At 42.1% G+C, this 16908-nt stretch overlaps 1 protein-coding gene across 1 annotated transcript in view; it reads left to right on the top strand.

Moving 5' to 3' along the window:
• LOC308080477 (receptor-type tyrosine-protein phosphatase-like N) overlaps window positions 1-16908 on the top strand; it is a gene marked incomplete at its 5' end in the record, with an annotated part of 69162 nt that overhangs the window by 22506 nt on the left and 29748 nt on the right. Inside the window, 7 exons of the mRNA XM_080422375.1 lie at window positions 7057-7263; window positions 9060-9187; window positions 10496-10524; window positions 10935-11141; window positions 11985-11992; window positions 14600-14853; window positions 16123-16209. Of these exons, the coding sequence (XP_080278501.1) occupies window positions 7057-7263; window positions 9060-9187; window positions 10496-10524; window positions 10935-11141; window positions 11985-11992; window positions 14600-14853; window positions 16123-16209 (920 nt within the window). The remainder of the gene's footprint in view (window positions 1-7056; window positions 7264-9059; window positions 9188-10495; window positions 10525-10934; window positions 11142-11984; window positions 11993-14599; window positions 14854-16122; window positions 16210-16908) is intronic.

The following is a 16908-nucleotide window of genomic DNA, read 5'->3' as shown; positions in this document are numbered from 1 at the left end:
TGGAATGATGTCACATCCACATACTTCTTCTCTGAGTGACGATGGATCATCCTAAAACAGCGTGCCTACCTTTTTTAATAGAACGACTTTATGCGTCTTGACGGGCAAGTGGACTATTTAATAGAACGACTTTATGCTTCCATGGCAGGAAATGAGTTAATACCTCTGGTAGCTCTGTGGTCATTAGAGCGTCTGTTCATAAAGGTTTGTGATTTTTTTTTGCTGCTGGCTTCGCTAGAAATACATTTCCAAATGCAGTGGTGGAAAGTAACTAAGTACATGTACTCAAGTACTGTACTTAAGTACAATTTTGAGGTATTTGTACTTTACTTGAGTATTTCCCATTTTCAATTATTTTACTTCTACTCCACAACATCTCAGAGGCAGATATTGTACTTGTACTCCTCTATAATTATTTGAGAACTTTAGTTACTTTGTAGATTTTGATTATTATTACAAAACATAACCCACCCATACAGTACGCCCTAAATACATTAAGGCCATTTGAAAATATCCGATCTACAAGCTCACAATGCGTCACGATGCGACGCATTGTGAGCTTGTAGATCTGCTATTTTCAAAAGATTTGCAAACATTTGAAATAATAATAATGAGTACTTTCTACTATTGGTACTTTAAGTACATTTTTATACCAATACTTTTGTACTTTTACTCAAGTAAATTCTGAATTCCAGACTACTACTTGTAACAGACTATTTCTACCATGCAGTATTGATACTTTTACTTAAGTAAAACATTCGAGTACTTTTTCCACCACTGTCCAAATGAAAAGAAAAATGAAAGAAAAATAAAATGTCTGGTTCCAAAGCTACTGAGAGCTACTATTTAGAGAAGTGGTCACTAAACTTTTTGATTTAGAAAAATATGCAAGTGAAAACCATTTAGGTACCGTATTGTAGTGCTGTGTAACTTGTGTGATGATTTAGGCGGATCTAGAATCAGCACAACGTAAGGCAGGCTCTCAGAATTAAAACCAAGGGTCCCCCTGGAGAGTACAACATTGTCCAAATTAAATTTGGACAATCTTTGGCAAACAATGTTTTTGGAAAACAAAAAACCAAACAAAAAATGCCAATAATGTCAATAATTACATTTTTTTTATATTGAAAAGTATCGGTTCTGGCACCGTTATCAGATGAAAACCCAATTGATACCCAACCCTACGTGTCCATTGTAGCAGAGAGTCTGTGCCTGAAGACCCCAAAAAAGCCTAATATCTACGTGTTATATATACAAGCCCCCAGAACCACCACGGAGGATTAATGAAGCCATAGGAGCCTGGTGGCCAAATCTGGCATTGCAAGACACATTCCACATTTAGGACACTACTGCGCATAGAGACACACGGCGGACTACAAACGTTTGTCTCTCATGTATCGTTTTTATAGGCTATTTATTTCTGACAATTATCCAAACAGCATCTTGCAAGACTTTGTATATTAATACTAACCTGGAGAATTCACTAAGTAGTTGAAAATGTTGGCATATGGCCCCATTCCATTTAGTTGGGTTATTTCCCCAACTACATTCAGGCAAGTTAATACAACAACGGTAAACCCACACGTTTAAAATGTTCATGTACCGTCGGAGCTCCGCGGTAGGTAGAAAATGTATATAAGCCTATGAGATGTTCAAAACATAGACATGAACAAAGTCAGTCGGGATTGGGATGAGAATTCCCCTCTTCAAGGTCGGCGCTCGTAAAGACAGTGATGTCACTGAAATGCGACTACTTGTCTGTCTGCCGTCTCCCCTCTGAATGGTAACCCATTCAAGTGGAAAGTTAAATGTGAAACACATCAGCTATTGAGAAAACAAGAAGATATGTTGATGAAGACACTATATATTTGGAAACATATTTTTATTCAACTCTATCGTCTCCAGTTCATGTAGGATCATATTAAAAGTAGGCTAACTCTCATTGTCCTCTCATAGGGATTGCATTGACAGCTGCAGTACATCGTTCTCCCGGACCGGGCCGTGAAGATATTAAGCTTTTAAAATGACAATGTAACATTAATATATTTAAAAATGTATATATATAAAAAAAAGTCATGGTATCTTTTCTTTAAAACCTTGAAAAGTGAGTTTTCATTGTGGTACAGATAACTAATAATTTAAAGTATACTATGTTAGTTCCATTGATACGACTTGGATGGAACGCAATAGATCAAAAGAATATTCACAATATTGTGAATATTTTTTCCCATATTGTGGGGAAGAGAAAAACACGCACGCACGCACGCACGCACGCACGCACGCGCACGCACGCACACGCGCGCGCGCGTAAACGACAGACAGGGTAGACAGGCCCATTTATAAGCAGCTATAGCCTCCAGGGTTGCCAGATCTGCTTATTATAATTTCCCCGCAAGATAGCCAAAATAGCCGATCTACAAGCTCACAACGCGCCGCATCGCGACGCGTTGTGAGCTTGTAGATCTGCTATTTTCAAATAGCTGATGTATATGTTAAAGTGCTCATGTGGCCCATAGTCGCTTCTTTTGGGCTGGTTTTCCTAGACCTGGTTGCTTGTTTCTCTCACAGAATCTGGCAACACTTGATAGCCTCCCACTGAGCCACGCCTTAAAAAAAATGTAATCGTGTGGATCTCGGCATCCACGTGGGAATGGTTTGGCTCCAATGTGGATCTGGGACGTCGTGAGGCTAGCCTGCCACCTCAAGCTCAGCCATGCACACACACATTTTAACCATTTATTTGTCCACATAAAGGAGAATACATACAGGGACACCAATATTATAGGTGCAGTAAGGTTACATTCACAAAATCATCATACAGTATGTTTTCATGATACAATAGGCATGTCACTCAGTACTCTATGGGTATTATAAGTAACACTGTGTCCGTATGGTGGCTGCCAATTATAGCAGAGATGGCACAATACTTTGCCAGACTTTTTGCCTCCTTTTTGGTTGTTGAAGCCCTCTAACAACTAGTCTGTGGATACACACACACACACACACACACACACACACACACACACACACACACACACACACACACACACATACATACAGAAAAGTAAAAAATGAAATATTTTTTGAAAAATTATACTAGCACAGTAGCCATTGTCAGAGTACTTTGTGTCGTCTGTGTCACTGTTGTCGCCGTACTAGATAATTTCTGATATTGATTATGTAAGTTTGGAACTCCATATTTGGACAAGGCTTATCGTTCGATTTCACAATGTGACATTATTCGTAATATGTGAAAAATATTCACAAATTAGCCTACTTCCATCCGTCCATGTCCATTGTTATGCAATACCGTACTGTATGTCCCATATCCCGTCATGTCTCTTTGACATTAAGTGCAGGATGTCCCAGAACTTCCCCCAGCGAGACGGGGAAAAAAACGAGATCCTCCTATTTGTATGTATTATTAAGGTCCGGAGCTGCATCCCCTGCGTATTGCTGGATCCTCCTCAGCTCAGCGTTACACAGCTTCTCCATCTCCTGACTGAGGGCCTTCTCCAGCTGAGCCACAGCCGTCCTCACAGTCCCCACGTACGACGACTGATGGACGTTGACCTTCGTCCAGTCCTTGGCGGCGGGCGGAAGGGTGCTGATGGGCGTGACGCTCTGGAGGAGGTGGAGGCGGTCCTCGGCTTGCGAGAGCTGCTTCAGCTCGGAGTTTCTCCTCCTTAACTCGGTGATTTCCTGTCGCAGATCTTTGATGATGCCCTCGGCCTGCTTCTCCGTCGTTTTCTTCTTCTCCTCGATCACGTGAATGAGCTCGGCCTGGCTCCTCTCGATGCAGTTCATCAGGGCGGCGAAGACCTGCACGCTGTTCGCGATCTCTCGGTCCGCGACGTCCTTGCAGCTCTCTACTGAGAGCTTGACCTCCTGGATCCGCACTTCTCTCTCCCGGATCATCTGTTGAACCTCGGCCTCTGTCAGGCCTTCGTATTGCTCTTTCAACTTGTGGCTCCTGAACCGATCGACCATGTCGGAAATGAAAGTGTTAACGGCTACTTCTGGCCTCCTATGGAATGTTCTGTTACATAGTGGACACCGACACATTGGTACGTTGGTATCCCAGTAACGTGTGATGCAGGTTTTGCAGAAGTTGTGTCCACACTGCGTGGTGATTGGATCAGTGAACACGTCCAGACAGATGGAACACAGGAAATTCTCTTCAGACAGGAGACTGCTGACAGAGGCCATAACTACGCAAACGAGAATGAAAGTGAAAGAGTGAAACACTGGAAATATATTGTAAAAAAACAACCACTTAGAACCGCTTATTTGATTTGTCTTACTGTATTATCCAGCAATGTTTATGGTGCGATTAGAGGCAGAATAATAAGTTAATAAGTACTGGTTTATAGCTCTACCTCTGCTCTAATGGTTTATTTCTTAGGCTGCTCGGTAAGTCTCTCTCCCTTGCGCTAATGGTCCTCACACGCCGCGTGTAGTCGGCTTTTAAGCTGAGCCGTCTCAAATCTTGCGTCATCAAATACGACGTCGGTCTTGCACAAACACGGGTGCACTGTAGTGCACCGCAGTGAGATTCATTTTTAACCACTTAAGCCATTAAGACCGGCAAAGCATCTGTGTCATTTTAGACGTCTTTGGCTATTCGAAAATAGCAGATATACAAGCTCATAGCGCGGCTGCGCTATGAGCTTGTAGCTTGTAGAGCTTGTAGATCTACTATGGAAAGATAGTGAAGATATGTGCAAATCTTTGAATATATATATTTTTAAAGCAATTTTCTTTTACTCAAATCTTTGCTTCTGGAGATTCTACAAAATGTCTTCTAAATCCTAACAGTTTTTTGAAAAAACTTAAGTTTCTATGTCAGTGGTCCTCAAACATCAAGGACCCCCAAAATGATTATGTATTTGGCCGAGGACCCCCCATCTCAAAATATGTTGTTCCAGAGACCCCCAGAAGCAAAGATTTGAGTTTAAAACATTTGCTTTAAACAATATATTCAAAGATTTGCACACATTTTTCATGATTTTTCAAAAAATAGCACATCTAACAATGAGCTTGTATATCTGCTACTTTTTTTAATAGCGAAATAAATCTTAAAATGACACAGATGCTTTCCCGGTGTTAATTAATCCCTATTGTAAAAAATAGCAAAAATAGCCAATCTACAAGCTCACAACTCATCACATTTATTATTTATTTATTTTGTCATACATTTTGTTTATGTTTTGACAAGCTCACAACACGTTGCATTGCATTGATATTTTCGCCAAATGTTTGCCCGACACTAGAGTTAAGAAGCATTATGTTTGTAAGCTAATTTTTTAAGTCAGCATTCCACATCAAATGATTGCTTTAATTAAGTAGGAAGGCCCTGCTGCCAGGCAGGGAGGAGTATCCAGTCAGCTGAAATATCAGATATGTCAACTATGTTCTCAACCTGGGGTCAGGGGACCCCCAGGGGTCCTTGAAGGAGGTTCCAGGGGGTCCCCTGATAAATGATTGATGGTTAGGAACCATAGACTGTAAAAAATCACACCCAGTGTGAAGTGGGCGGTGTGGTCATCAGTGATGGAAGCTCACTTAAAAAAAATAATGTTTTTTTGAAGTGCATAGTCCTATTTATAGGTTATTAATGTCATCATGTGTCTCGCTAGCCAATCACAGTGCTGAATAGAGTCAGCCAATAGAGTCAGCCAATCACGGTACAGCTAGGGGTGTACTAATGAGCCAATCACAGTACAGCAAATGTGTACTAATGAGGTGTCCCAACCCCACTTATAGGGGCGGCTACACCGCCCAAAAATATGGACGAAGGGACGTCACCCATTGGTTTCTACAGACCGTAAATGAAGCCAATTGTTCAGGAACGTGCACTCCGCCATCTTTCATATATACCATTGGGCACGTCGGAACTCAAACGCTATTGCTTGAGACCAGACATGTGACCAGGGAACCGGAAAACAATCCCCAAAGAATGCTATTGGTTGGGTAGCTTGTCAATCAAGAGCGGGGGGCGGGGAATGAATGCTATTGGTTGTGTAGGTTGTCAATCAAATCATCCCGCCCCTCCTGGAGCATAGCCTACTTTATCGTCAATTTTAGAATAAATGGGACCATAATTTAGCAAAACGCATATCATGATGATTGAAAGGAGACTTTAAACTAGCGACTGGAAGCATATAGTATTTATGACAATTTTTATTAAGGTAAGAAAATCTAGTCTAAAGTTCGTCAAAAACCCATCCGCTTACAATGAGAGAATATTCCTTCTGACACCTGCAGAGGTAAAACAACGCCATACAGGCCATTCATATGAACTGTCTCTATTCGGTATCGGCCTCATTGTAAATATGTCAGGCTTGCCCCTTGTTAGGAACCTAATGGATCCACATGGATAGTGTACAAATGTAACCAAACCTCAGAGTTAAATTAACACTGAGGATTTTGCAGGACTGTATATATTGGGGTCCCAGAGGGGGCAAAAAATGGGGGCAGCTACTAACGCATATCAAACTGAAAAGAAACATCCTTGAAATGAACCCATTGAATCCGGGAACGCATCTCTGTCATTTTAAATTTCTTTGGCTATTTTGGAAAAATCGTGAAAATGTGCGCAAATCTTTGAATATTTATTTTTTTAAAGCGAACATTTGTAAAATATGTTGTTCCAGGGACCCCCTCAGAAGCAAAGATTTGAGTTAAAAATTTTCCCTTTAAAAATATGTATACTCAAAGATTTGCACAACTTTTCAAGATTTTTCAAAAATAGCTGATCTACAAGTTCATAGCGTGCCGCGCTATGAGCTCGTATATCTGCTATTTGCCAGACCCAAGGGGTCGGCCTACTTGAGGCTTTGACCCATTTCGTCCATACATGGGCATAAAAGTATGTCCATCTTGTCCCTTTTTTGACCATATATGGACACATTCTGGGTCTGGCAGAACCAGGTCTCCTGGTCTTGTTTTGAATAGCCAAATAAATCTAAAATGACAGAGATGTGTTCCCGTATTGAATGTGTTAAAAAGAACCACAGAACCACAGCCTCTTGTCCGTCTGTCCCTCCTTTGCAGCAGCAGTTCGGCTACCAAGACGAAGAGGAGCGTTCCCTCAACTCCCTGTACGACGGCAGAAACCCCCCTCGCCTCGCCTCCCCTCGCTCCTCGTCCAGAGGATCCGGCTCGGTGGACCACCAGGACCAGCAGCTACTGGAGGACCTGGTCTCCTTCCTCCTCTCCTCCTCCTCCCCTTCCTCCTCATCCTCCTCAGTGGTGGAAAAAGTACTTTTTTTTTTTTGTTTGTTTTTTACTTAAGTAAAAGTATCAATACTGCAATGTAGAAACACTCTGTTGCGAGTGAAAAGTTCCCGGAATTCATAATTCACTTGAGTGAAAGTACAAAAGTATTGGCATCAAAATGTACCAAAAGTGAATGTCCCGTTTCACAAGGTATCTTATATGTATTAGTGTAAGTGTATTAAAATCTTTTGAAAATAGCAGATCTACAAGCCCACAATGTGTTGCGTTGCGAAACATTACATTACATTACATTACATTACAGTCATTTAGCAGACGCTTTTATCCAAAGCGACTTACAATAAGTGTATTCAACATAGGTAGGGAACGAAAACTACTAATCACCAGAAGTCTTTAGTGCATTTTCTGCATAAACAAGCAACCAGGAGTATACCTAGCGCTAAGGTAAAAGTGCAATATATCAGCTACCTATTTCCTTAAACAGATGAGACAAAATAGCTAAATCAAATGAGCATGAGCTAAAACAAATAAGTATATCGACTAAACAAGATCCAATTAACAATCCAATAATCCAATAAACAATACAGCAATAGAAAACAAGCGTTCGTACAACTAGTTAACAACAAGTAGGTCAGGCAGAGAGGAAGGGTAGTGTTTCCTGAAGAGGTGAGTTTTCAGCCTGCGGCGAAATATGGGCAGTGACTCTGCTGTCCTAACATCAGTGGGAAGTTCATTCCACCACTGTGGGGCCAGAACAGAAAAGAGTCGTGACCGTGTGGATCGGCCAGAAGGACCCTTGAGTGACGAGGCAATCAGTCGCCCCGAGGTGGCAGACCGAAGTGGTCGGGCAGGGGTGTAGGCATCGACCATAGCCCGGAGGTAGGAAGGAGCTGTTCCTTTCACTGCCCTATAGGCTAGCACCAGGGTTTTGAACTGGATGCGAGCCGCTACGGGGAGCCAGTGTAGAGAGCGGAGAAGGATGGTTGTGTGGGAGAACTTGGGGCGGTTGAACAACGTTCAAAAACGTTGTGGGCTTGTAGATCTGCTATTTTCAAATAGCCAAAGTTTAAAAAGGGCTGAAGTGGTTAAATGTATGTTTTGTAATAATAATCAAAATCTACAAAGTAACTAGTAGTAACTAAGTACGTTTTCAAATAACTAAGTGCAGTGGAGTAAAAAAGTGCAATATTTGCCTCTGAGATGTAATGGAGTAGAAGTAAAAGTATTGGAAATGCTCTATTAACACATTCCATGCCAGACGTTAATCTCATAATGTACTCACCAGTGCCAACGTGTTATTGTTTTTTTTTTGTTTTTTTCACGTCGCCATAGACCTTGTTAAAATCCTTAAGATTGAGCTGTGCACGGTCTGTTTACATCGCCCAGATCTCCCTGCGTCTACCAGAAAAAAACACGTGTCAAACGGACCTCCATGGTTGTAGTTAGAGCGGATTACGTTAAACAGTGATATGCTAGGAGAAAAAACTACAGGAAGAGAATTGAGTTTCAGTGTGCGCTTTAGAATGGGAGCCGACGTGATCGGCAAAACCGGATCCCAAATAATTCTGTTTCCGGTCTTCAAACCGGAACCGGAAATGGATTTTAAAAAATCCGAAAGTGCACCTGGGGGGGGATCTACGCGAACCGGCGGTTCGCGTAGATCTACGCGACTGGCACGCTGCGGCTTTAAATAGGTTCGCGTAGATCGACGCGATTGGCATTCAATGTGTTAAAGTAGAAATATCTCAAAATTGTACTTGAGCACAGTACTTGAGTAAATGTACTTAGTTATTTTCCACCACTCCTCTTCCTCCACGCAGCCCCTCTCTCACCACAGAGCGGCCGGCGGCCTCCCCACCGCCTCGGATTTCTTCGCGGCGCGGCCGGACTTCCCCCTGGACTACGGAGAGGACTACGTTTCCCAGCAGGCAGCAGGCAGCAGGCAGCGGCAGGAAGAAGAAGAAGAAGAAGAGCGTCCGGAGAAGAAGAAGATGAAGCCACCGCCGCAGGAGGACTACGAGTCTTTGGCTGCACTGGATGGTGAGGGGGGGGGGGGGGGAGACAGACAGGCAGACATGGGGAGAGACAGACAGACAGACAGACAGACAGACAGACAGACAGACAGACAGACAGACATGGGGAGAGACAGACAGACAGACAGACAGACAGACAGACAGACAGACAGACAGACAGACAGACAGACAGACAGACATGGGGAGAGACAGACAGACAGACAGACAGACAGACAGACAGACAGACAGACAGACATGGGGAGAGACAGACAGACAGACAGGGGGAGAGAGAGACAGACAGACAGACAGGGGGAGAGAGAGACAGACAGACAGACATGGGGAGAGAGAGACGGACAAAAAGACAGACAGACAGACAAACAGACAGGGGGAGAGAGAGGCAGACAGACAGACAGACATGGGGAGAGGGGGAGAGAGAGACAGACAGACAGACAGACAGGGGAGAGAGAGACAGACAGACAAGGCGAGAGGGGGAGAGAGACAGACAGACAGACAGGGGGAGAGAGAGACAGAAGACAGACAGACAGGGGGAGAGAGAGACAGACAGACAGACAGACAGACATGAGGAGAGAGAGACAGACAGACAGGGGGAGAGAGAGAGACAGACATACAGACAGGGGAGAGAGAGACAGACAGACAAGGGGAGAGGTGGAGAGAGAGAGAGACAGACAGACAGGGGGAGAGAGAGAGACAGAAGACAGACAGACAGGGGGAGAGAGAGACAGACAGAGAGAGACAGACAGACAGACAGACAGACAGACAGACAGACAGACAGACAGACAGACAGACAGAGAGGGGGAGATAGAGGAAGAGAGAGATATAGGGTCAGAGTGGAGATGGAGAAAGAGACAGAGGGGGTGGGGGGGAGTGAGAGAGTGGGGAGAGACAGAGAGACAGAGAGTGGAGAGAGACAGAGAGACAGAGAGAGTGGAGAGAGACAGAGAGAGAGGAAGAGAGAGAGAGAGAGAGTGGGGAGAGACAGAGAGACAGAGAGACAGAGAGAGTGGAGAGAGACAGAGAGAGAGGAAGAGAGAGAGTGGGGAGAGACAGAGAGAGTGGGGAGAGAGAGGAAGAGAGATGGAGAGAGGGAGGGAGGGAGGGAGGGACATGAACATAATACACATTTTATGAGACTGTAAACCCACAATCATGTCATCCATAATGAAAATTCAACTACTCAGCGATGTACTTGACAGTTATATGATCCTATACTCACCCACTGTCAGCATACATCACACTGAACAACAACAACAAAGCCCTCATTGAATCAAAACTGATTCAATAAATACAATGAATAATTAACAATGATAATAATGGAGGTTTATAATGACTCTACCCACCGTCTTCACTAATCAGTTGAGCTATTACCATCAGGCAGGAGGCTTAGGGTCTCGTTAACTACAGAAAAAGGGTACGAGAAATCATTTGTGCCATCTGCTGTGGATGCTTTAACCCATTAAGACCTGGAACGCATCTGTGTCACTTTTTTGATTTGAGCAACAAAAAAAAAGCATTATTTTTCACTTTGGCTATTCAAAAATAGCAGATCTACAAGCTCCGCGCTGCGAGCTTGTAGATCTGCTATTTTTGGAAAAGAATCGTGAAAATGTGGACCAGAGCTATAGGGTTTAAGTGGTTAACACTTAACACCCGTGTGGCCCGCAGACGGCTCCTTGCAGAAGCTGGCCCTGCTGCTGGATCACTACGGCGTCAACGACATCAAAGACTTCCCAACCCAACAGCTGGACAGCCTGCCCTCTGCACTGAAACAGCTGGACAGCCTGCCCTCTGCACTCAAGCATCTGGACAGCCTGCCTGCTGGTCTCAAACAGCTGCAGATGGACGCTTCCTACACCGACAAGAACACCAAAGGTTTGAGCCGTTTTGGTGTGTTATTCAAAGGTCCAGTGCAATGACATTTTCAGTCATTTTAGTTTCAGTCTGAAATGGCCTCGCAAACCAATCGGAAGGTTCCATCCCTTCAGGCTATGGCATGGTAGAACCTCACTCATGTCACATGGTGTGCAGTGTTAGTGTTTGTAGCCTTGCAGGCTGGCCATGAAGGGAGACAGAGACGGCCACTGTGCAGGATGTTTGTTACCAAGTTGCTTATTTCTAAAATAAAATGTTTTCAGATACATATTTTAGTGTGCTGATTAAGTTTAAAATGAGTAATGCACCGACTGGATGTCATCTTGAAAATCAGCTGTGTTTGGAGGAACATGCAGTTATGGGGGAATCACACAGGTGAACGAAATCAAGATTAATTTATATTCATGAAAGTTGATCTATGTCATCAAGCAGCACATTTTCGTTCACAGGAAGTAATTAAGATTTACTTTTGATATAAAAATTCACAAAAAAAATGTTCCCCCAATTATTTTGGCATCTATTGTTAGGTATGCCCATATGATGACCACGGATATACTCTAAAATTGTAAAAAAAAAAAAAAAAAAAAAAAAAATCATTTCACTAGACCTTTAAGAAATAAATCTGATATGTTAAGCAGGTATTTGGTGTGAAAATACAGTATATTGACGCGACAAAATTACCGTCTCATTGTGTTGATGATAATGATGATGATCATTACATATTCAGAATATTTAGAATATTCAGATTTGTCAAGTTTTCTTTCCATGACATATAACCACACAGACTATTATTATTATTTTGTCTTTACCATTCAGATAAATATCCGAACAATGCTGTTTCAGGAAAGAAGGTAAGGATAACATTTTCTGGTAGTTTGCTTACAGTTGCTTTGTGTCTGAATGGCCAGTGGATGGCAGTGTATAGGCTTGGGATAATGGTGAATTGTTGAAGCCTCTTCATCAGAGGATAACAGAAAACGTCCATCATCAAAACTGAGTTGTCGGTCGATTACATTCATCAGCGTGACTTCAAAGAGGTCTCAGATCCTCTTCTTTTATGAAAGTAAAGGAGAGCCATGTATTCCAATGTCCAACTTAGGCCAGCTGAGAGACCTTTCTGGTATCTATAGGTGTCTATAAGATTTCTTTATTGATTTTCAGTCATAAATCGCATCAAACACATTTGCAACATTTTTCATCGGAAGCAAACCAATAAAGCAAGAAAAAAAAGTAACAAACAATAAATCAAAAGAGGCCTGGACCGCTGGTGTAGCGATCCAGGCACCTAAGCTCTAAAGCAGGGCTACTCAACTTAAAGGATAAGACCACTTTTGTAGAGGTTTGGGTTGTGTAGTTACCTTGCCATGATGTAACTCCAAAGGTGGACAAGAAATCAAAAATAATTGCTCCATTGATTAGAAATTGATAATTCAAAATATGCTCCTCATTGACTTACATTGTACGGTAAAACAGCTCTCAAAGTCAATCTTTTAGCACATAAATGAACCCAAACATAGCTGATTCAGACAATATAGAGCATCACCAAACCCAGTACTGTTTGTTTTTTTAATAAAAATGTCAACTTCCTGTTGATTTTACTATTTGAAGATCTGGATCCGGATCCGCCGATCCAGTCCGGGTTTTCTACTTATTAAAAATGTTTAATGTTTAAGCAACAGGAAGTTGACATTTTTATTTAAGAAAAAAACAGTACTGGGTTTGGTGATGTTCTATATTGTCTGAATCAACTTTGTTTGCGTTTGTTTTTGTGCTAAAAGAGTGACTTTGAGAGCAGTTTTATCGTACAATGTAAGTCAACTACAATGTAACTACACAACCCAAACCTCTACCAAAGTGGTCTTGCCCTTTAAGATGGCTCAGGGGCCACTCAGCAAAATACCAAAAGTCCAAGGGGCCGCCATAAAAATGACGGTCCTATTTTGGATTTTTCGATTTTGTAACACACAAGAAAATGTACATTTTGACATCATATTCTTTTCACTGTACCAGTTTATTTTGTGTTGTGTGTATGTCCAGTGGCAGACACCTAACCTGGGCGCGCGGCAAAGCCGCGCGGCCGGAAAAAATTGAGGGTCAAACCCCCCCAAAAACCCGAAATGCATAGAAAACTATGCATTATACCTGTAACAATTGACGCACCTGTATGTATGTCTGTCTGTTTGTTTTTGAAAAATGTTTTAGCAACCCATATATTTGAACGGAAATGTATATTTCCAGGATTTTTATCCTGTGCTTTTTTTTTTTTTTTTTTTTTTACCATGAGGGGGCCGCCAAGACGCTGCGATCGGGCCGCATGCGGCCCGCGGGCCGCGGGTTGAGTAGCGCTGCTCTAAAGCATAGCCTGACAGAGCGTTGCGGGTTCGAGTCCCGATCCCGACGGCCTTTGCTGCATGTCACCCTCCTGTCAGCCTACTATCCTATCATATCAATAAAGGCATACAAGTCACAAAAAAATGAATAAAACAAAAGAAAGTACAACGGAAAGTACAGTTCAGACATGAGTTTTAGCGTTTATTTGAATTTAATAATACTAACTAACTGACCAACCAACCAACTAACTAACTAACTCAGTGGTTTTCAACCCTTTTTATATCAAGGTCCATTATTTATTCTTCATTTGAGCCACATAACAACCGTTGGATGAGATTTAGCCTCTCAGACCAAAAACTTTAAATATTTTGTTATCGTTGGATAAGATTTTGTCCACAATTCCACCCATGCTGTGTTGATGTTGGTACCATTAGGAGAGACAACAGGCAAACGTTGAACAAAATAACAATTCTTCTACATTGTCTAATTGTGTAAGACCTCTTGTAAATTAAGTAATGCAGATGTTTAACAATCATTTAACTCTTGAGAGCGTAAAATGAAACCAAATGGACCCGTAAGGGTCCATTTGGTTTCATTTTACGCTCTCAAGAGTTAAAGATCTATAAGGGTCCTTTTGGTTTCATTTTACACTCTCAAGAGTTAAAGATCTATAAGGGTCCTTTTGGTTTCATTTTACACTCTCAAGAGTTAAAGATCTATAACACTCTCAAGAGTTAAAGATCTATAAGGGTCCATTTGGTTTAATTTTACACTCTCAAGAGTTAAAGATCTATAACACTCTCAAGAGTTAAAGATCTATAAGGGTCCTTTTGGTTTAATTTTATACTCGAGAGTTAAAGATCTATAAGGGTCCTTTTGGTTTAATTTTATACTCGAGAGTTAAAGATCTATAAGGGTCCTTTTGGTTTCATGTTACACTCTCAAGAGTTAAAGATCTATAAGGGTCCATTTGGTTACCAACTCTTCCATCATTTAGCTGGGGACCACCTGGAACCCTCAAGGACCACTGGTGGTCCCCGGACCACTGGTTGAGAACCACTGAACTAACTAACAAAACAAAAAAAAAACTAAATGTATTCATATCTGACCTTTCATTTCACCTTCAGGTCACGGAGGGTTCCATGACCTACAGGAAAGATCCGGCGGCGGTTCCCCTGGCCCCTTCCTCTTCTCTGGTCAAGGCACCCGCCGCGGGGGACCCCCGGGGGGTCCGGAAGGAGACGAGACCCGCCGCCGCGCCTCCTCCGGCCCCGGAGGAGGCGAAACCGGGACGGAAGGAGCTGCCGCCCGACTCGGACGGCGCAAACGGCGAGGTGTCCGCGACGCGCGACCCCGTCGGCTACGTCGTCACCGACCAGGGGTGAGCCGAGCTGAGTGGATGTGTTCCAGTGGTGTAAAGTAACTAAGTACATTTACTTAAGTACTAAGGCCTTGAGGTTCCGATTCTACAAAATGTCTTCTAAATCTGTTTTTTGAAAAAACTCATGTTACTATGTCAGTGGTTCTCAATCTTTTTCATGTCAAGGACCACCCAAAACGATATGTATTTGGGCCGCGGACCCCCATCTCAAAATATGTTGTTCCAGGGACCCCCCAGAAGCAAAGATTTGAGTTACAAATGTTCGCTTTAAAAGAATATATATACAAAGGTTTGCACACATTTTCACGATTTTTCAAAAATAGCAGATCTACAAGCTCATAGCGTGGCACTCGGTGCCGCTTATGAGCTTGTATATCTGCTATTTTTGGATAGCCAAAGTGTAAAATAATGCTTTTTAGCTCAAATCTAAAAAGGTCTTAATGGGTTAAGTACAATTTTGAGGTATTTGTACTTTACTTGAGTATTTCCAATTTCCAATACTTTGTCTTCTACTCCACTACATATCGGATGCAAATATTGTACTTTTACTCCACTACAATTATTTGAAAACTTCAGTTACTTTGTCGATTTTGATTATTATTACAAAACATACATTAACCACTTCAGCCCTATAGAGCGTCACAGTTCCCGCCCACTTCCTGTTTTTTTTGGTGCCGGAAGAAAAAACTCAATGCATTTTTCCATTGACATTTCCAAAAATATTTATATCTATTAATTTAAGCCTCGAATCAAGCCATCATGACATGACATGAATCATGACCATAAACGTTTGATTCTGTGATTTTTTTTTTGTTGAAAACGGCAAAACAAAGGGTATTTATTAAATATAGTATATCATATAATTAAATATAAAATAAAAAAAAATCACAGAAAAAAACGTTTTATGGTCATGATTCATGTCATGTCATGATGGCTTGATTCGAGGCTTAAATTAATAGATATAAATATTTTTGGAAATGTCAATGGAAAAATGCATTGAGTTTTTTCTTCCGGCACCAAAAAAAACAGGAAGTGGGCGGGAACTGCGACGCTCTATATACATTTCGGCCATTTGGAAATAGCGTTGCGATGCGTTGTGAGCTTGCAGATCTGCTATTTTCAAACATTTTAGTACTTTTACTTTTGGTGCTTTAAGTATATTTTGATGCCAATAACTTTTGTACTTTCACTCAATTAACATGTAAGTAATATATCCGAGTACTTCTTCCACCACTGTCGGCATGAATATGTGTATTATTTCCCCACCAGCCCCCTCGGTTGGAACGATGGCGTGCGTCTACTACACCTCCTAGGAGAGAGGATTCACCTCCCCACCTCTGCTTTCCTCAACATCAGGTACGACAGACAGAGACCCCCACTTTAGACAGTCACTTCATTTTATTATGCCTGACACCCTTAGCAGTGGCGTAATGCAGAATCGCGGGGCGCGTCGCAAAAATTTTTGGGTCTAATTCGGTCTAATTCGGGTCTAATTCGGTTCTATTTGACCAATGTAAATCAACTTTTTTCTTTTTTTTTGCTGTAAAAATATTTGTATCAGCGCAGGCGGGGCCCCCCCTGCTGGTGGCCCCCCCGCACCGCATCGCTTGCTACCCCTCCGTTACGCCACTGCTTACTAGGGTATAGTAGGCCGTCGACAAGGGACCTCCAGAGGTCTCGTCACTGACCCTGACAGTATCTGTGACAAATAGTCCTGTCACTGGTCTCCATCTCTTCTATACGAGGCTGCGTATGGGTTCATACTTGTGCGACGTCCGGTGTGTGTGTGTGTGTGTGTGTGTGTGCAGTGGTGTAAAGTAACTAAGTACATGTACTCAAGTACTGTACTTGAGTAAAATTTTGAGGTACTTTTTACTTTCTTCAGTATTCACAATTTTCTATACTTTTACTTCTACTCCACTACATCTCAGAGGAAAATATTGTACTTTTACTCCACTACATCTCAGAGGAAAATATTGTACTTTTACTCCACTACAATTATATGAAAACTTTAGTTACTAGTTACTTTGTAGGTTTAGATTATGATTACAAAAC

The sequence above is a fragment of the Gymnoscopelus braueri genome, assembly GCF_963280865.1.
Source record: "Gymnoscopelus braueri genome assembly, chromosome: 24".
Taxonomy (NCBI): domain Eukaryota; kingdom Metazoa; phylum Chordata; class Actinopteri; order Myctophiformes; family Myctophidae; genus Gymnoscopelus; species Gymnoscopelus braueri.
The sequence above is the reverse complement of the archived record's forward strand: the minus strand, read 5'-3'. Positions and strand labels throughout refer to the sequence as shown.